General features: G+C 28.1%; 3 protein-coding genes across 3 annotated transcripts; 2 read left to right on the top strand and 1 right to left on the bottom strand.

The window, feature by feature from the left end:
• Positions 1 to 953: 953 nt before the first annotated feature.
• LOC101257230 (GDSL esterase/lipase WDL1-like) lies at positions 954 to 3,872 on the top strand. The gene is made up of 6 exons (XM_004249772.5): positions 954 to 1,120; positions 1,378 to 1,455; positions 2,199 to 2,336; positions 2,447 to 2,523; positions 2,699 to 2,839; positions 3,329 to 3,872. Exons 1-6 carry the CDS (start codon positions 998 to 1,000, stop codon positions 3,543 to 3,545), a joined length of 774 nt encoding a protein of 257 aa, XP_004249820.1. The 5' UTR covers positions 954 to 997; the 3' UTR covers positions 3,546 to 3,872.
• Positions 3,872 to 10,564, top strand: LOC101262577 (PHD finger protein ALFIN-LIKE 2). The gene is made up of 5 exons (XM_004249575.5): positions 3,872 to 5,390; positions 5,495 to 5,527; positions 6,639 to 6,861; positions 9,694 to 9,814; positions 10,011 to 10,564. The coding sequence occupies exons 1-5, from the start codon at positions 5,297 to 5,299 to the stop codon at positions 10,260 to 10,262; spliced, it is 723 nt and encodes a 240-aa protein (XP_004249623.1). The 5' UTR covers positions 3,872 to 5,296; the 3' UTR covers positions 10,263 to 10,564.
• A 1,678-nt stretch (positions 10,565 to 12,242) lies between these two features.
• On the bottom strand, positions 12,243 to 14,674 carry LOC101246681 (jasmonate-induced oxygenase 1-like). The gene is made up of 3 exons (XM_004249609.5): positions 14,073 to 14,674; positions 13,131 to 13,464; positions 12,243 to 12,575 (listed from the first exon to the last, which is right to left on the bottom strand). Exons 1-3 carry the CDS (start codon positions 14,573 to 14,575, stop codon positions 12,327 to 12,329), a joined length of 1,086 nt encoding a protein of 361 aa, XP_004249657.2. The 5' UTR covers positions 14,576 to 14,674; the 3' UTR covers positions 12,243 to 12,326.
• Positions 14,675 to 17,748: the final 3,074 nt, after the last annotated feature.

Here is a 17,748-nt window from a genome sequence, read left to right on the forward strand (position 1 = left end):
TGAGATATTGATGCAATTATATGTTCTTATCCATCCATCATATGTAACAATAATTTATTCTCATTTTCCATATTATTTCTTGGTTTAGAAAACTACAATTATATTTCTCATAATATAATAATCATAAATGGGCACATGGCAAGGTGTATTAACTAATTAACAACATATTTAAATTTTAACTTTTAGAATATTGATGTATTAAAACTTAGTATCTAATATATAATAAGTTGGTCAGTAAAGGTGAGCTAATACCTAAAACATGAAGATGCACAAAATATTATTTTATTGGTATGAATTTATGGAGGAAGAAATTAATTAATCTCGTCTCTTGTACGGATGGGATTTTAAATTGCGATTTTAATTTTTTACAATATAAAATTTGATTATAAGTTTATATCATGTACAAAAGATGCTCCTATTCGGAATAAAGAAATTCTTCGTATTATATTAAATAAAGATTATATTAAAAGATAACTAGTTATAATTATTGTTGAATAGTGAATTTTTATAAGATTATATTTATTTAAAAGTTTGTAATTGCGAATATTTATACATAAAAGGAATTTTTACACATGAGATTTATCAATTTGTCATCTTATATGATATTTTGATTATAAATTATGATTTGCTCATTTGAATCGTATAATTTTAAATTTAAAATAGATCAAAATATTTTTTAATCTTGTGACTTAAACATTCATGTGGAAAATTAGAATTAAATAAATTATATATATAAAAATATTTACTAATAAGAGTAATATTTTTATTCAAAGCAACCAGCTGTATTAAGAAATTAACAACATGTTTAAATTTAAAAACTTCTTGAGATTGCTGCTAAGACAGACAAAATTATAATAATTATTAAAAATTAGAATATTTTGAATATAATTTAGGGACTGATGTAGGTATTTTGCATTATAAATACAAAGTGCTACATTAAGAAGTTTGTATCATTAAAAAAAAACGAAAATTGTTTTACTTAGAGAAAAAAAACAAAATGAGTGAGTCAAAGGTAGGACCAAATCGTCCATTGTTCGTTCTATTTGGTTCATCAATTGTGCAGCTAAGTTATTTTTTTGATGGCTGGGGCGCTTATCTTACTGGTCGCTATGCTCGTAAGGTATTATTATTTGTGTTAAAAAAATTGTTATATAATGTACATCAACATTATTTATATATTTTATTCAATATTATTCAAAAATTAAAATCATCCATCGACTTGCAAATGAAATACTTGTTCGAGATGATATTTATGACTTTTTTTAAATTGAATAAGAGAAATTAATCTTATTAGAGATTAAATTTCTCGTAAATATTAAAGAGTTTTCTATTACTCAAATATGCCATAAGATTGATTAATATATTATATTATTATAGGCCGATATATCACTTCGTGGATATGGTGGTTGGACCTCAAGAAATGCTCTTCAAATTTTGAGCAAAGTCTTTCCACCGGTATGTTTCATTGTTTTTCTATTGAAAAATATGTGGTTATTCTCGTAAAGTTTTGATTTTTAATCGGTGAGAAAAAAAAAAGATATATTTATTAATAATTTTTAATATTTTATTTTTTTTACCGTGAATGTAAATAGATTATTTGACGAAAATGAGATGGAAAAGCATGTTTTATAATACACACATTAATTTCTCATTAATTCGTGGTGAATAAATATTTATTTCTAATAGTCATTTATTAAAGGAGGTTATCAATTAGGAAGATCTAATTCGAAATCTCTTATTCAAATGTGAAAGCATAAATTTAAATAAGTGTTTTCATTAGAATTAAACAAATAGTTTAGACCTTATTTGTTAGTTGATGTATAATTTATTACTCCTTCCGTTTAAAAATAAATGACTCTATTTTCTTTTTAGTCTGTTGAAAAAAGATTTGACCTATTCCTTTTTTTGGCAACAGTTTGACTTTTACTTTTTACATAACATGTTCAAAAAAAGAAATGTTTATTGACAATTTTTAATATTTTAAAGGAACCTTTTTTTTTACCGTGAATTTTTATGTAAATAGATTATTTGACCTATTTCTTTTTTTAGAACTATAAAATTAAAAAATCTTCTTTTTTTTTTAAACTCCGTTTCAAGTTAAACTAGATCATTTTTTTTAAACAAGGACATATAATATTTGCTTTTCTTTAACTTTTTTTCTTTTATGTGAAATTTTAATTTGGTTCATTCACATGCAGAATGATAAAATTCAGCCTTCTCTAGTCATACTTTATTTTGGTGGAAATGATTCAACAGATCCTGATTTTCCTAATAGCCCTAATGTCCCTATTGATGAATATGTTGAAAATATGAGGAAAATTATTCTTCATATCAAGGTAAATTTATTTTTTTTACAACATTTCTAAGTTTAAATCATTATTTGTAAGCTAATTAATTTGATGTCAACTTAATTATTTTGTTTTTTTTTTCTAATAAAAATTTGCAGGGCCTTTCCAAAAACACACGTGTAATTATGTTAACCGCTCCTGCGGTGAACGAGGAACAAATTATTAAATATTATGGGTAATTAACCTTAATATATTTTTTTTCATTTTTATTAAAATAGATTTTTAATTTTGCAGGTCACACTAACCATGTCAGACAATTATTTTAAATAGATCAATAATCTGTTTATTTATTAACTCAATTTATTTTGATATATTTAATTTTAATTCAATCCTCTCATTTTTATTTTTAGGAGTAATTTAGGTAGAACAAATGAGAGAGGTCGTATATACTCAGAAGCTGGTATCAAATTGGCCCAAGAACTAGGCTTGAAGTATATTGATTTTTGGTCAGCCCTCCAGGAACCTTCTGATTGGTTGGATACAGTCTTCTGGTAATCAAAATTCTGCTAATACGTACTTTTTTTCGTCTCAAAATAAGTATCATTTTGATCAAATTACTAAGCAATTTAAAAGTACATATAAGAGAATTAAGGTGTTTAACCAAACTTTTATGAGAATATATATACATAAGTGATTTTGAGTAGTAACAGAAATTGTGTTTCAGTAGTTGGAAATATTACATTTTTTTATATATAAGAAATAATTTTGGAACCTTGATCAAGCATAAACCAGCAAAAGTTTTTCAGGAATTGATAAGTTAAATATAAGTTGATAGTCTTTAAAAAAGAACACAAAAAAATACTTTTTAAAATAAATAAATTCTAAAAGCTGGATCAAACGACCTATAACATACACTATCACATGTGTTACAAGAATATTTCTTTTTCTCTTTTTTTTTTGTCCTAAAATACTTACTTTTTAACAATCAATTTACAATAATTATTATGAAAAGATGGGGTTTTTTGAATTTGTTTTTGTAGGGATGGAATGCATTTAACGAAAAGGGGAAGTGAGATTGTGTCTGAAAAAATCACAAAGGTAATCAAAGAGGCAAATTGGGAGCCAACCCTAGATTGGGAAGAAATGCCTGATGAGTTTGATGGGATTCAGCCTCATGATTTTTACTATGAGAAGGTGATGGAGGGTATTAACAGAATAACGGGAATTTCTGATTCATGTCAAGTTAAATTAGAATAATATAATTATGTTACATCTTTTAAACACAATTATTTCAAATTTCTATTATTACAGGATGATTTATGCACCAAACTATCCAATAAAATAAAAATATACAAGAATCATTAGAATAAGTACTAGTCAATTTCATTTTTTTTTATGTGTCTAGATAAACTCTTTTGCAAAAGAGTATCCAATAAATGTTCCTACGATGGTTTTGCCATTTTCTAGGAATTAGGGTTTAATTTGCTTTGTTGTGGAATGTTTCTATGTAACAGTGTATTATGGAAAGTTATTAATATTTGAATGGAATAATGATTATGATATTGGTCCATCTTTCATTCAAAATAGTGTTTCAATTCATTTTGTGGTTTATTTTATACAAATTTTTTTAAGATTTTATTTTATACATTTGAATGGAATAATGATTATGATATTTCTCCGCATGTTAGAAATAGATTATGGTTGATAAAATTTGAGTAAATTGTTGATTTTTTAGAGTTTTATATTTAAAATATTGTGTGTAAATTGTGAAGTACTCTTTTTCGTTGAAAAAATCTTTGACACATAAAATTTCACATGAATAAAATATTTCATCTTGATCAATATTACATAATAAAATTTTAGTATTAATTAAAAAATAAAAATCAAAGTATTACTATCCCTTGAATTGATAATTTTTATTAAAAATAAATTTAAACTATTTCTTAATTCACTCCACCACTCACCTCCCCTCCTCCCCCAAATCTTTGATATTTTTATTTTCAAAAAAATATAAATTCTACACTATCTTATTTAACTCTCGGCTCCTAATTTATTTATTTTATTTACGCTTTTCTTGTTTTGAATCAGATATATACATAAAATTTTAGAATTTTTTTCTACTTGTGTACCAAATATAAAAGAGTGCTATTTTTCGAGGCAATAAATTTTTATTTAATTTAACTAATACTAGTAATTTATTTAATTTTGTCAAGGTGAATGTTTTGTTCATGTGTAGTATGATTGACAATTTTTTTTAAAATAAAAGCGTTAATATAATACACACTATGATCAAACTAATTAATGGTTAGTTAGATATGAAACTTACAGTATCTATAATTTAAATATGAAACTAAAAAAATATAGTTTAAATATTTTTTAAAATTTATTTCATAAAAAATAACTAGTTTCTTTGACGAAAGTATAATTCAAAAACAAATGACAACTATATGAAATATATGAGCTATTTCTTAAAATGATTATTCAAAAACTATATACCTCATATAATTTTGAAAGTGAATTCTAAAAATAGCGGTGTGTATACAAATTTGTTTAGATTCTTATTTTATGAAGATAGTATAATCGATTCAAATAAGTGTGAAATAATTGATAAAAAATTATAATTTAACTTGGTGGATCTCAAAGACAACACAATATCATTATAAAAATGTAACTCCTCAGATATTAACTAGATTAAGATAAATTTTATTTGAAGATTAGTTTAAGTTATTTTTCTTACTTTTTATTTTTAATTGACTTAATTTTTCTTTTTTTTTAAAAAAAATTAATCCAAATAGACTCAATTTTTTAACTTTTAAATATTAAATTAAAATAATAATAGAAAAAAAAATATAAATACCAATTTTGTTTTGGGACCAAAATAGTCCTTTTCACCACACGCCGTTAATTCAATGTTGTTCTTCTTTTTGTGTTCAATAGGTTTATGTCTCAATTTTCCTCTTTAGTTGTTAGCGATAATTTCAGTTTGATTTTTATTTATTTGGAGAAATATGGCTTCAATTTCTTCTACTCCAAGGACTGTAGAAGAGATCTTCAAAGATTATAGTGCTCGTCGTGCTGGGATACTTCGTGCTTTAACTTATGGTAACTTCTTCATATATATATATATATATATTTATATATACATGTTTTTGCCTGTAATTTTTGTTTATTTTGATGAATTTGAAATTGTTTTTGTGTTTTTTCAGATGTGGAAGAGTTTTCTCATATGTGTGATCCAGGTAATTTTCAATTTTATTGATTTTTTTGTTGCTTTATAGATCGAATTTATATTTTTGGCTTGGGATTGCAGTAGTTTGAGATATTTGAGGTTTAGGAATAATTAAAGTGAGAATTAGGGGCAGAAGTAGGGAGTGACAAATTAGGGCTTGAAAAATATGTACTAACTTTTTTTGTTTGATATGATAAGTATAGCTATAAAAAAGAAGTTTTTTTTTTTTAATCAGTGAAGTTTGTTAAAAAAACATACAAATTAAAGTTTTACTAATAATTGGGTCTGTGTGGAAAGTTGGCTATTGTGGGTATAAAGAGAGGTAAAGGTAAACCTAGAAAGTTTTGGTGAGGTGATTAGATAGGACATGATACACCAGCAACTCGATCTTGTCAGGACATGATCCTAGAGAGGAAGATATGTAAGTCGAGGATTAGTAGGTAGTCGAGTGTTGTCTAGTTCCCATATCAATATATGTTTTTTCTTTGGTTTAGTTATCATTTTATTTGTTGTTGGTAGTTGTTCCCTTCTTAATTGTTTTAAGCATGACTTCTTCGCTATTGTATTTGCTTTACATACTTGATTTTTGATATGCTTGCTTTAGCCGAGGGCTTACCGGGAACAACCTCTCTATCTTCACGAGGCTGTGTGACTTCCACTTGTGGGATCACATCGAGATGTTGTACGAACAGTTATCTAGGTAGGGTTATGACTCATTTTGACCCAACCATCTCTACCGAACTTATTTCTGGGCAGGTCGGGTAGTGACCCATTTACTGATTTAGACCTTTTTAGCCCAGAGTCCTGCCAAACCACCATTTTCTACCTCTATTGCTGGTCAATGATCTTCAGATTTTATCAGGAACTGTCTGCATTAATTTACTAGGGATGAAGTAGTCCTTAAAGAACAAATTTCTCTTAAAAAGATGCCATCTTTTTGACAAGTATTTACTAGGGATGAAGTAGTGCTTAAATAACAAAGTTGATCTTTGTGAAATATCTTTTACTGAACCTGCTGTGACTTCTTCAATATTTTTCCTTTTAAAAGTATGTTGTGGTTCTAAGTTTGTCTTGCGTTAACGTCTCTCTCTGTTTTAAACTCATTGGCATCTCTTTTGTAGAAAAGGAAAATTTGTGTCTGTATGGACATCCGAACGAAACATGGGAAGTCAATCTTCCAGCTGACGAAGTTCCACCTGAACTCCCAGAGCCAGCTCTTGGGATAAATTTTGCAAGGGATGGGATGAATCGTATAGATTGGCTTTCATTGGTTGCTGTGCATAGTGATTGTTGGTTGCTTTCTGTGGCTTACTTTTTTGGAGCTCGTCTTAACAAAAATGAAAGGTACTCGTCTATTTTTTACAAAATTGAGATAATTTAATTTAATCAGATGTGAAAAGAACTCTATATATGTAGGTTCTTTTTCCACCAATTTTTTAGTGTAGATGTGCATATACCTCAAAAACTCCTACTCTCTGATATATTTTACTGATGGCAGATGATATTATTTGTAGGAGCTTTAAAATAGTTAATATATAATTATGTATTGTTATGGTTATAACTCCCCTTCACATATGATTCTTGTTATCCTTTTGAAGTCCTATATGGAAAGTAGACAATTGTCCAATCTTGATGATGCTAACGGGATAAGATTGAATATTGTAGTCGTTGAGGAAGGTAACTTAAGCGGGAAAGTGTCACAAGTTGTCATTATAAACACGGATGACAGATTAGCCCGATTTCTTTTTGGCTATCTTGTTTCTTATTTTTCTTTTATTATACTACACATTTAAAGTGAAATTGGTACTGTAATGTTGATGATTTTCTCTTTTGCTTAGAATTCATAAGAAAGTCTCCTTACATGACATTAATTCTTTTTTGTCCTGCAATCGTTCTAGACTTCATGGGAAATCGTAACTGCAACTTGATGCAAGGAATCTATATCATCTCATATACAGAATAGGCATTATGAAAAATGTTTGACCTTTATGCTTGATTGCTTGTAACTGATGTTATTAGTACTCCCTCCGTGTCAATTTACGTGTTTCTTTCCTTTTTGGCCTGTCCAAAAAGAGTGTCTCTTTCTATATTTAGGAAGTTTTTCAATTCCAACGTTCAACATAGCAAGTTTGTGACCACAAGATTAACAAGGACTAGACACATATTTAATTTAAAACCATAAAATTCAAAAATATTCCTTTATTTCTTATATTTCGTGCCCAATCAAACTAAGTCACTTAAATTGGGACTGGTAGAGTATGCCTTTGAATAAGGACTTAGAGTTATGTTTAACATCAATTTCATACATGTAAGAGAACTAATATGACACGGCTAGCATTAATCCATACGTTCTGGAGCACTGTCTAAATTCTTCCTATGTTATGTGTTCATGTTGCATGGGCATCATTACATATCTGTTGGCCGGAAAACTGGGTTTCTATGAGTAAATATTGGAAAAGGAACATCTATTCCCTTTTTAAGTGTAGATGGAAATGTTGAAGTGCAAAAAGTTGAGAAATTATTATGTGGCAAGAGTGCTCTGACAGATCATTAGCTGCTTTATGCTATCATATTGCAGTTTTGCGGTTTCCTATTTATCTGGACTTTGAAATGAGCCAATTTCATATCCAGATGATTGTTCTTTCTAAATGTGTTCGCTTGGAGATATTTCTTATTGGGTGGATTGGATGCTTTCAATTGATCGTGTGTATTGTCTTGTTTGTCCAACAGTGGATCGCAACAGTTTGCTAGAAGGCTGTACTTCACTAAGACTATCCCTCAACAATTAGGATTACATGTTCTCGTGCTTTTACCGCTTCCAAGACTTAATTTTACTTCTATCTATAACCCTTGTTCTTTTGCATGAACAGAAAGTAGGCAAAACATATTCCTGATCTTTAATGAACATAACATTTGTTTATATCCCTCACACAGTCTATGAAAAAAGATCAGATTGTTCATTGATTCTAGTTTTCATGAATTATCTACCCTCAAGGAGACTAATCTCTGTTTTGGAGATAGTGTCTGCTACAACTTCTAATTTGAATTTGTTAAGTCTGCTCATCAACTACTCGCTCTTTCATTTATGGAACACTGATAGTTCATCTTGCTACAGAGTGGATGTTGTGGATCTCGCGTATTAGAGTAGAAGATTAGCAGGAGTAGGCTGTTGTCTTGCCTTGCTTTTGTTATCTATCATCATATGTTTTGTATTGTGTTTTGATTATCATACTCTGCGGGTATAGTTTCTTTCCTGTAGGTTCTACATTGCTTTTCGTATTATCTGCTATACTTTCTTCGTTGTTTTCCTCCTCTTTTTCTTGGGTTTGGTGCACTTGAGCCGAGGGTTTCTCGGAAACACTCTACCTCCATGAGGTAGTGATAAGGTCTGAGTACACTCTACCCTCCCTATACCCCACTTGGTGGAATTTCATTGGATATGTTGTTGTTGTTATGTTTCAATCGAGACACTGTTTACTGTCTTCAAGAAGAAAATTTTAAATTGCTCTATCCTTTTTGTGCTTTAGTATTTATCCACCATTTTGTATGCGGGTTGGCTAGTTTGGCTCTTTTTGTATGTGCTAATTAAGTATTCAAATTTCCAATTGGTTGTGGTGGATGTCTGGAGACTTGGAGTAGGAAAGTGAATCAACATATAGTCTCACTCTCTTGTCCATGTGGATCCATAAACAAGTGATTTGACAGTGTTCATTTCTGCTCTAAACTTCATTAGACATGTGTTGATCTCCACTTTATTTGTATTCAATGAGTCTGTTTAGATTAAATTTAGTACTATCTTTCATTTAATGTGAATTCTTTCCAAAAAGAATGACACTTTTCTTTACTTGCAAGCAATTTAACTTTAGACTAACCATTACTCTTGATGGCATGCTTTTATAGCCGCAGAATGTTTAAAACCACATGTTCTAAAAATCTTTGTTCTTTTCTCAAGTTCCATGTCCTGTCGAACAATGTCAAATAAAATGAAGTGATGTAATAGTAATCAAGTGAATTTCTACGAGCTAGAAAAAAAGGGGAGGGTTGCATTTGATTGGTTTGCATACAGTCTACCCTCCCCTCCCATACTCCACTTTGGGGTTTCAATGGGTGTTTTGTTGTATAAAGAAAAAGCACGTAAGAGATTATCCTAACTTTCCTCTGTTGTTTCCTGCTCAGGAAGCGTCTGCACAGCTTGATCAACGATTTGCCCACTGTGTTTGAAGTCATAGCAGAAAGAAGGCCCATAAAAGACAAGCCTAGTGCAGAGAATGGGAGCAAATCCCGTGGTAGTATACAGGTAAGAAAAGACATCCTTCAACAATATCTTCTCGTTGTTTTCTCTTCCTGAGTTGGTAGGTACCATCAGGTTGTTGATGCTCGTTAATTAAGTTCCTTGTGCTTCGATCTATTGGAGATTCAGATTCTCTCTGTGTCCTGATCTAGTATTATCTTTTTTCTTCGGATACGAAATAACTGCTCTCCCATTTCTGCAGAGGACAAGTGATGTTCAGTCTAAAAGCACTGCAAAGCTGGCAGATGAAAGTTGCGACGAGGATGAAGAAGAACATGGTGAAACACTTTGCGGATGCTGTGATGGGCATTACAATGCTGATGAATTTTGGATTGGTTGTGATATCTGCGAGAAATGGTTCCATGGTAAGTGCGTGAAGATAACACCTGCTAAAGCTGAAGGTATAAAGCAGTATAAATGCCCTGCATGTAACTTGAAGCGGCACCGACCATAGTTCCCTCATGAATTAGAAAGAAGGCTCATATGCTTTGGCAACTAACAAAATAGATAGTACAGCATTATGTATTGGGGATCCTAATGGTAACGACTTCGCCATGACCCCTTTTAGATCCATTTTCAATGTCCAATATATAGGAAGTTTGTTAAATTTTTCTTGAACCCTTGTTAGCTTGTTGATTGCCATTGATTTTAGATTTCTTCACCAAAATGATGTAAGTAGAAAGCAAAACATCAAGTTTTGGAAGTTTGACAGCTCTTTTGGTTGTTTCTAAAATTGCCTATAATTTTCACAAACAACTTCTCGTATTTTCACTTTGATAAGTTCACACGTTTTGTTTACGATGATTTGTCAGTATTTCGCCATGACTGTCTTCTTCTACGTTATTTTTCTCTTGGACATGAGCTGAAAGTCTATTGAAAATAATCTCTCTATTTCTATCTTTTTCAGATTTTATTTTGTGGGATTATATTGGATTCGTTGTCGTAGACAAGATAGTAATGCTTGGCTATGCCAACTTCAGACACATCGTAGATCTGAATTTGATCCGAAAATATCTTTAAAATTAAATGCTTTGTAATTTTAGGTCATTCTTTAAATAAATCCAGCAAATGTACCATACTTTATTTAATACATCAATTAAGAGGTGCAAGGCCATAAAAAGTTCAATTAAATGCAACAATTTAACATATAGCCAACCACATGGGGAAATAATAGGTCTGCTGGATTAATATTACTGGCCAACTGCCACTCTGTTTGCCATCTGCTAATGCTAAATAAAAGTTGTTAATAAGATGAACAATTAATATGAGTTATGAGACGATTTTTTTCTATTAGATGATTAATTAATATAAGACGTAGGGAGGTAGTAATTATTATGACGTGTATTTTTACAAATAAGGACGGGGAATAATAATCAATTTATTTTTCCAAATTTCTTTTATGAAATGGTAGTTAGAGGATTCAATCATGTTTTTTTTTTCTTTTTTCCAAAGAAGTATTTTATTAAAAATTAAAAGCTTATCCTGAAAGTACAAATGAGAAAATAAAATCTTTAAAAGTGTACCAACCAATACTCTTTGACTGTATCGATTGTGAAGTTACTCATCTTATCTGGTTATTTGTATTGAATGCTCAGTTATAACTGCTCCCTCATTCACTTTCAATATTTATTTTAAAAATATTTATTTTTTTCATTTTATATTAGTTAAATTTTTGAGATATTTTTTATTTTTAAAATTAATTTAATTGTTCAATGTTCAAAATTATTTTTAAAATATTCTTCCAATTTTATTCTTTATTGAATTTTCAATGTGATGAAATCAATAAATTTGACAATAATTAATAAGGATAAAAATAAAAAACTATGTTCAATTTATGTCTTAATCTGCTTTTCTTAACGGGTGTGAAACACCTCAAAAATTCAATTAATATTGATTTTACCCTTATTAGTTTGAACTTTGAAGTAGATTAATTAAAAATTAAGATTTCTAGTCAAAATTAATTAATTAAAGGTATAATAGACAAAAAAAATTGTCATTTTTTAATTTGTCAAAATGAACAAATAAAAATAAAAAATTAGACCAGTAATTAGAGGCAGGACGAGTAATACTTGTTTTTTCTTCTTCAAAAGATTAACTATACATAAATATTTAATTATGAATGCAGTGACTAAAATAAGCTCTGAGTTAGTGGCAAATTCATAATCCATTAACTTCAAATTTCACTCTATATGTAATAACTACATATTTTCACAAAAGTGGCTTCTTCTTGTTTTTTTTTTTCTAGTACCCAATAAAAAATATTTTGGGCATTATTATTTTATTTTATTTTTAAAAAAAGTAGAAAATGTATTCTCAATTTAGCAAGTTTGAATTATGGGTCGATCTCATGAATACTAATTTTTCTTATTTGTTTTACGAAAACTTAATCTAAAGAACTTTAATTTTTTTCTCATTTAAGAAAGTGAAAGCATGCTAGACACCAACTTACCTTGTACATTAATTAAGCAATGAACATATATAAATAATAAATAATAGAACATTACATAATTATAAAAAATTATTTAGGGGACTTAAGTGATTCAATTTGATATTTTCCAGTAAGACCTTTTGTTCTAATGAAAGATCTATACTCATTAAAGGTCATTGGAGAATATAAAGCAGGACAATCTTTTGTAACAAGTTGATTTGCAGGCTTGATGAGTTTGTCACCTCCAGGATTATAAAAGAATGCCAAGGACAATCTCTCTTTTTTCGAATTCACGATTACTCTGTGCTCTACACTCTTGTATATTGCATTACTCAACACCTGATGCAACGTGACACAGTTTATATGACATAGTTTGAATTAATAATATGAAATTTAAGAAGGAAATAATAGTTTTGTAGTAATATTTCTGTGATGGTGAGACTTTTGAAATTTGTGATCTTAAAGACTTAAATATATCATAACATTACTGCGATTATAAAAGCTTCTCGTCAATTAAAAGTAAAACGGAAAATGTAAAATCAAATTATTTCCAAATTTAAAAACATTTCTTTTTTGACATAAAATTAAAAAATGAATAGTTGACGTGTATTGTCATTGGACTTTACACACTATAATAGAAATTTTTTTTTGTCACATTGAAGTAAATTAAATGTATTTATTTCTATTATAACAAAAAAAAAAAAAGAATCACCTTGATGAGTAGTCTTTTAAGTTATATTAACATGGTGAAAATAGTCTTGTTCATTTTGTTAATTACTTTACTATTAAAGTGAGTAAATTTTAATAATTTTACTATGATTGTCGATAAAAGTCAATTATATATTCTATTTTAGCTTTAAAAGGGCTAATAAAAGTTAGAGATGTATAAGTTACCTGAACTTGATCTCCGATATTGACAATGAAGGCATTGGGAATCGGATTAACAGTTAACCAGTTATTGCCATGACGGATTTGGAGGCCGGGGATATCGGGGTCGGGGAGGAGAAGGGTGATGCCACCAGGGTCGGAGTGGGGAGAGAGGCCGTGTGTAAGTTCCGGCTGAGGGCATTTTGGGTAAAAATTTACCCTTAAGCATGCACTTGTTTCATTATTTCCTCCAAAACTTTGGTGTATATAATCCTCATTTAATCCAAGGCCTATCGATAAAATCGTAGTTAATCTTTTGCTTAATTTCACTAATTCTTGACCATATTCGGAGATCAAATTCCTGATAAATCATAAGAAATGGTAGTTAATTATAGATTAAAAAAAAGAAAAAAGAAAAAAGAAAAAAAATTTGCATACGCAAAATGTATAATGCTAACGTTACTACAAACAAAGTTTTTTCTCATCACGAATTAATGTGAAATTTATACTATAAAATCTGTTTTTTTCTATTTATTTTCTATCAAATCAACTCACTGAAAACATGAGGAAAATTATATTTCTACTGAAATAGTGAAAAACTTTAGTATGAAAAAACATTACTATGTTTACGTTTCTCATTTGAACTAATGAAAATATCCTTATTAAAATACTCACTAAACATTTTTTAGTGGAATAATAATAATTTTTTTCAACTACTGTAATGATATTAGAAACTTAATTTAGTTGATTGGCGAAATAAAAATAGATGAGAGTGGATAACAATTAAACATGATCAAGTGACAAAATTAAATTTTACATGCAAAAATATGTTACGCTTATAATGATTAGTTTGATGTAATATCAAATCATGATTTCATATTTTATAGTCGCTAAGAAAAAAAAAATGTATCGGTCTCTTTATTTCATTTTATATAATATTTTTTTAATTTGACATAAAATAATATATACCTGCATGAAATCGGAATACGAGGCCATTTATTCTCATCCCTTAACTCTTCGGGAAGATAATGAAGAAAGAAATAATCACACCAATCCAATTTAGCACCAATCTCCGTACCAATACGACTCCCATATCCTTCATAAGTCGCTGGCGAATTCGCAAACTTTTGCTTTTCCTCAAGTGAAAGTTGAAAAAACTCGTACCAATTAGTACGAGTTTTCTCCATCAGCTCGTGGCTAATCCCGTGGTTAGCCACTTGAAAGAAACCCCACTCCCTACACGCATTGAAAATCACGTCAATTGTTTCCTTGCGAACAAACTCATTTGAGGAATTAAGATTTTCGAGATCAATTAATGGTAAGTTAACTGATGTTGTTATTTTCGTATCCATGATATTAAATGGTATGTTCGAAGGTGGTTTTACGAAACAATTAGGGATTTTTTGAATATCGCTTTCGGACAAAGATTGAACACGAACTATTGGCTCAGACCAACTTTGTAAAAAACTCATAATTATTTTTTTTTAGTATCGAAGGAACAAATATAAAGGAAGTTTTTTTTTTTGTGTCTGTGTTTTTTTTTTTATATGGATGGATGAGGATAATGTTAGTGATAATTTTGAGACATATTTATATACAAAAATTTAAGACTATAGTTCAATTCCGGCGCCGTGATGAACTTGCTAACTTTTATTACTAGGTCCCTCGCTAGCTGGATTTTTGATACGATTATGTTGTTGGAGTAAATTTTTATTTATTTAAATTAATTTTACATAATAATACGATGATAGTAAAATTAAAATTTTCATTAAGAATGTCATTTAAATATATATAATTTCTATAATTTTTTATTTATATAGTAAAAATTTTCAACGAAGTCAAATATACTGACCATCTTAATCTATAATTTATTTTTAATTTATTTATCTTATTTTTATTTAGTATAAAATTTAATTTTTCTAATGGATATAATAATGTTAATTTTATAATTTTAAATATTCTATTTCAAAGTTAAAATTAGATTTTAAAAATAGGTAAAAAGAATTAAAATAATAAATTAAAACAGATAAAAGTAATTTTTTTCGATATAGTAGTAGGTGTAAAAAAAACAAATTGTACGTCAAATCGTGGTATAGCTAAAAACACGTGAAATAGTAACACCCATACACGAGTTTTGGTCAAATGGGGTCACATTAACATACTTGTCATGTCATTTCATAACAAGATATTCGAACAGATACAAAATTCATATAATTTCTAAAAAAAAAAAAGTATTAGTCTTCATTACTTGTACGTTTCTTTATTTATGGAACTTAGGTCTTATTTGTTTGTATTTAGTGAGTGAGTGGATTTTTTTTTACGATTAAATCTTTATTATTTAGATTCAGTTCATTAAGTTTGTATGCTTTAGTTTTTCTTACAAGTCTTTTAATAGATCTGAATGCATATGAATGAATAAGATTTTAACACACTTTTAACATCATTCAGACTAAAAAAAATAAGACTCCTATCTTAATTCAACTACATCACAATAACTCATAATTTTTTTTCTTATTTAATTAATCTACATGCTTTACCTTTATAATTTCGTTTCTTCTTACTAACTTGATATACGCCTTTTGCTTGTATAAATTAATCAATATATTTGAATTGATAAATGATTCGTGAATATAATATTTAGCATAGTTTCAGAAAATAAGAAAGTATTAATTATATGATCGATAACAATAACAAATGTTCATTATAAAATAAAATGTTTTCATAAACATTATATTACTACTCTATATATTAAATATTTTACATTGCATTATATTAGATTCTCAAAGTATTTGAGTGTAAAGAATTATTAGGGATGTAATTTAATGTTAAATTCTTAATAGATAAATCATATTACCTTATTATGATAAAAATATTCAAAATATTATATTCTATGGAAAAAAATTATTTTACTAAAATGAGGTTTTTATAATATTTTATTGATATAGCGTTTAATTTCATATGTACATTCATATATTAAAAACAAACGATCCTAATAATCGAGTATTCATTTCAGAGACAACATTTTAATATTCAGATGTGTATTCAGATTTAGATTAAATTAAATTATTTTCGTGTGACAAAAGAAATAAAATTGGTTAAGTCAAGTGCACAATAACGTTTTACATATAGTAAATGTTTTCTATTAGTATTTATTTTAAATCTATACTATTTGGTTCTCCTAATTAGTAAGATATCAAATGTGCTATTTAACTATAAAAGTTCAAACAAAAAATTCTACATCGCTTTATATAGATAGATAAAATACTCATAGACGAACTAAAAAGAGTTAAAATGTAAATTAGTAAAAAACTTTTTTATTTATATTTTTCTAGATAACGTAATACGAGATGGAAAGAGATGCTAATACTAATACTTTTCTAAATTTATAAAAAACAATGAACTAAAATATGTTCCTCCCAAAAAGAGTTTAGCCATAAATAAATATATTATTTTAAAAAAAATTATGTAATATATATTTCTTTCTAATATAACAATTCAGATACTCAATAAACTCATCTGTTATAAATTTTTCATAATCAATTTTTGTGTTAGCATATGCATAATAATTTTCAACCACACTATATTTTTCTTTATTCTTTCGTAATAATTTTTTTTTTTAAAAAAAAACTACACATAAAATGGTTGCATGTGCCGACAACCAAGTCCGCATTGTAGTGATTGCGGCTGATTAGCAGATGGAAGCATAAACGACCTTTAACAAAAATCAATTTTAGTCGAAATCGATAATTCGAATTGAATTTTTTTTATTAGTTTATTCATAATAAGTTATTAATTTAGTAGTTTTGATCACAATTTAATTTTAATTTTGTTATTGAATTATCGATTCTTAACCGTTTTTCTTAATAGGTTAATCAACAACTGAAAGTAAGTTAAAAAATTATATTTATATCATTGTGTATATAAAAATCCTTGATTTAGAGATTAGCTTTTTACTTCCGTTGCTAGTAGTCCCAAACTCTTGGTTGTTCTACAACGTGAGAGTGTTGATTTTGAGAAAGACATAATTTGTAAAAACTCATTTGCATGATTCATTTAATTTGTCATCTTATTTTTAAATGTTAATCACTATATTTTTTTTATCAAATCTTTAAATCAATTATGATAAAAAGTCAACAAAAAAATAACTAATAAGTCAATAGCTTAATGATTCTATAAGATTTAACATGTTTAAAAATTCATAATCAATAAATTAAATCGAATCGACCAATACGCAACCCTAAAATAGTATGACAAAATGTTCATGTCAATCATTGTTTCATATATATATATACATGTATATAATTTACTACGGTCTTATTTTATAAATATAAAAGTAATTTGTAAAAGCTAATGTGTGTTTATACCTTAGCTCGTGCATATTTGAATTGTATATGTTCATTAAATTCTCTGAAAAAATCATATCTATTCCTGTCACATAAGTCTTTTTAAACATATATAAGGAGGATAAAGGTGTCGAAGACACACTAAACAACGACAGACGAATGTCATAAGTATTCTGCTAGCTTGATAAGTGTGCTACGTGATAAGTGTGCTACGTGGGTGCTTGATGATGCATGACTAATATACTTAACAATTGTCTAGAACGATAAAGTATATGATATAATTAAAGAAAAAACATACTATA

Source organism: Solanum lycopersicum, chromosome 10 (genome assembly GCF_036512215.1).
Source record: "Solanum lycopersicum chromosome 10, SLM_r2.1".
NCBI classification, from domain to species: Eukaryota; Viridiplantae; Streptophyta; class Magnoliopsida; order Solanales; family Solanaceae; genus Solanum; species Solanum lycopersicum.

Excerpts from the sequence above, each read along its gene's own strand:
- LOC101257230 (XM_004249772.5), top strand. The coding sequence starts at position 998 with ATGAGTGAGTCAAAGGTAGGACCAAATCGTCCATTGTTCGTTCTATTT. Across the intron at positions 1,121-1,377 it reads CTGGTCGCTATGCTCGTAAG|GCCGATATATCACTTCGTGG; the intron begins GTATTATTATTT and ends ATATTATTATAG. Across the intron at positions 1,456-2,198 it reads TGAGCAAAGTCTTTCCACCG|AATGATAAAATTCAGCCTTC; the intron begins GTATGTTTCATT and ends ATTCACATGCAG.
- LOC101262577 (XM_004249575.5), top strand. The coding sequence starts at position 5,297 with ATGGCTTCAATTTCTTCTACTCCAAGGACTGTAGAAGAGATCTTCAAA. Across the intron at positions 5,391-5,494 it reads ACTTCGTGCTTTAACTTATG|ATGTGGAAGAGTTTTCTCAT; the intron begins GTAACTTCTTCA and ends GTGTTTTTTCAG. Across the intron at positions 9,815-10,010 it reads AATCCCGTGGTAGTATACAG|AGGACAAGTGATGTTCAGTC; the intron begins GTAAGAAAAGAC and ends CCATTTCTGCAG.
- LOC101246681 (XM_004249609.5), bottom strand. The coding sequence starts at position 14,575 with ATGAGTTTTTTACAAAGTTGGTCTGAGCCAATAGTTCGTGTTCAATCT. Across the intron at positions 13,465-14,072 it reads CGTATTCCGATTTCATGCAG|GAATTTGATCTCCGAATATG; the intron begins GTATATATTATT and ends ATGATTTATCAG. Across the intron at positions 12,576-13,130 it reads ATATCGGAGATCAAGTTCAG|GTGTTGAGTAATGCAATATA; the intron begins GTAACTTATACA and ends ACGTTGCATCAG.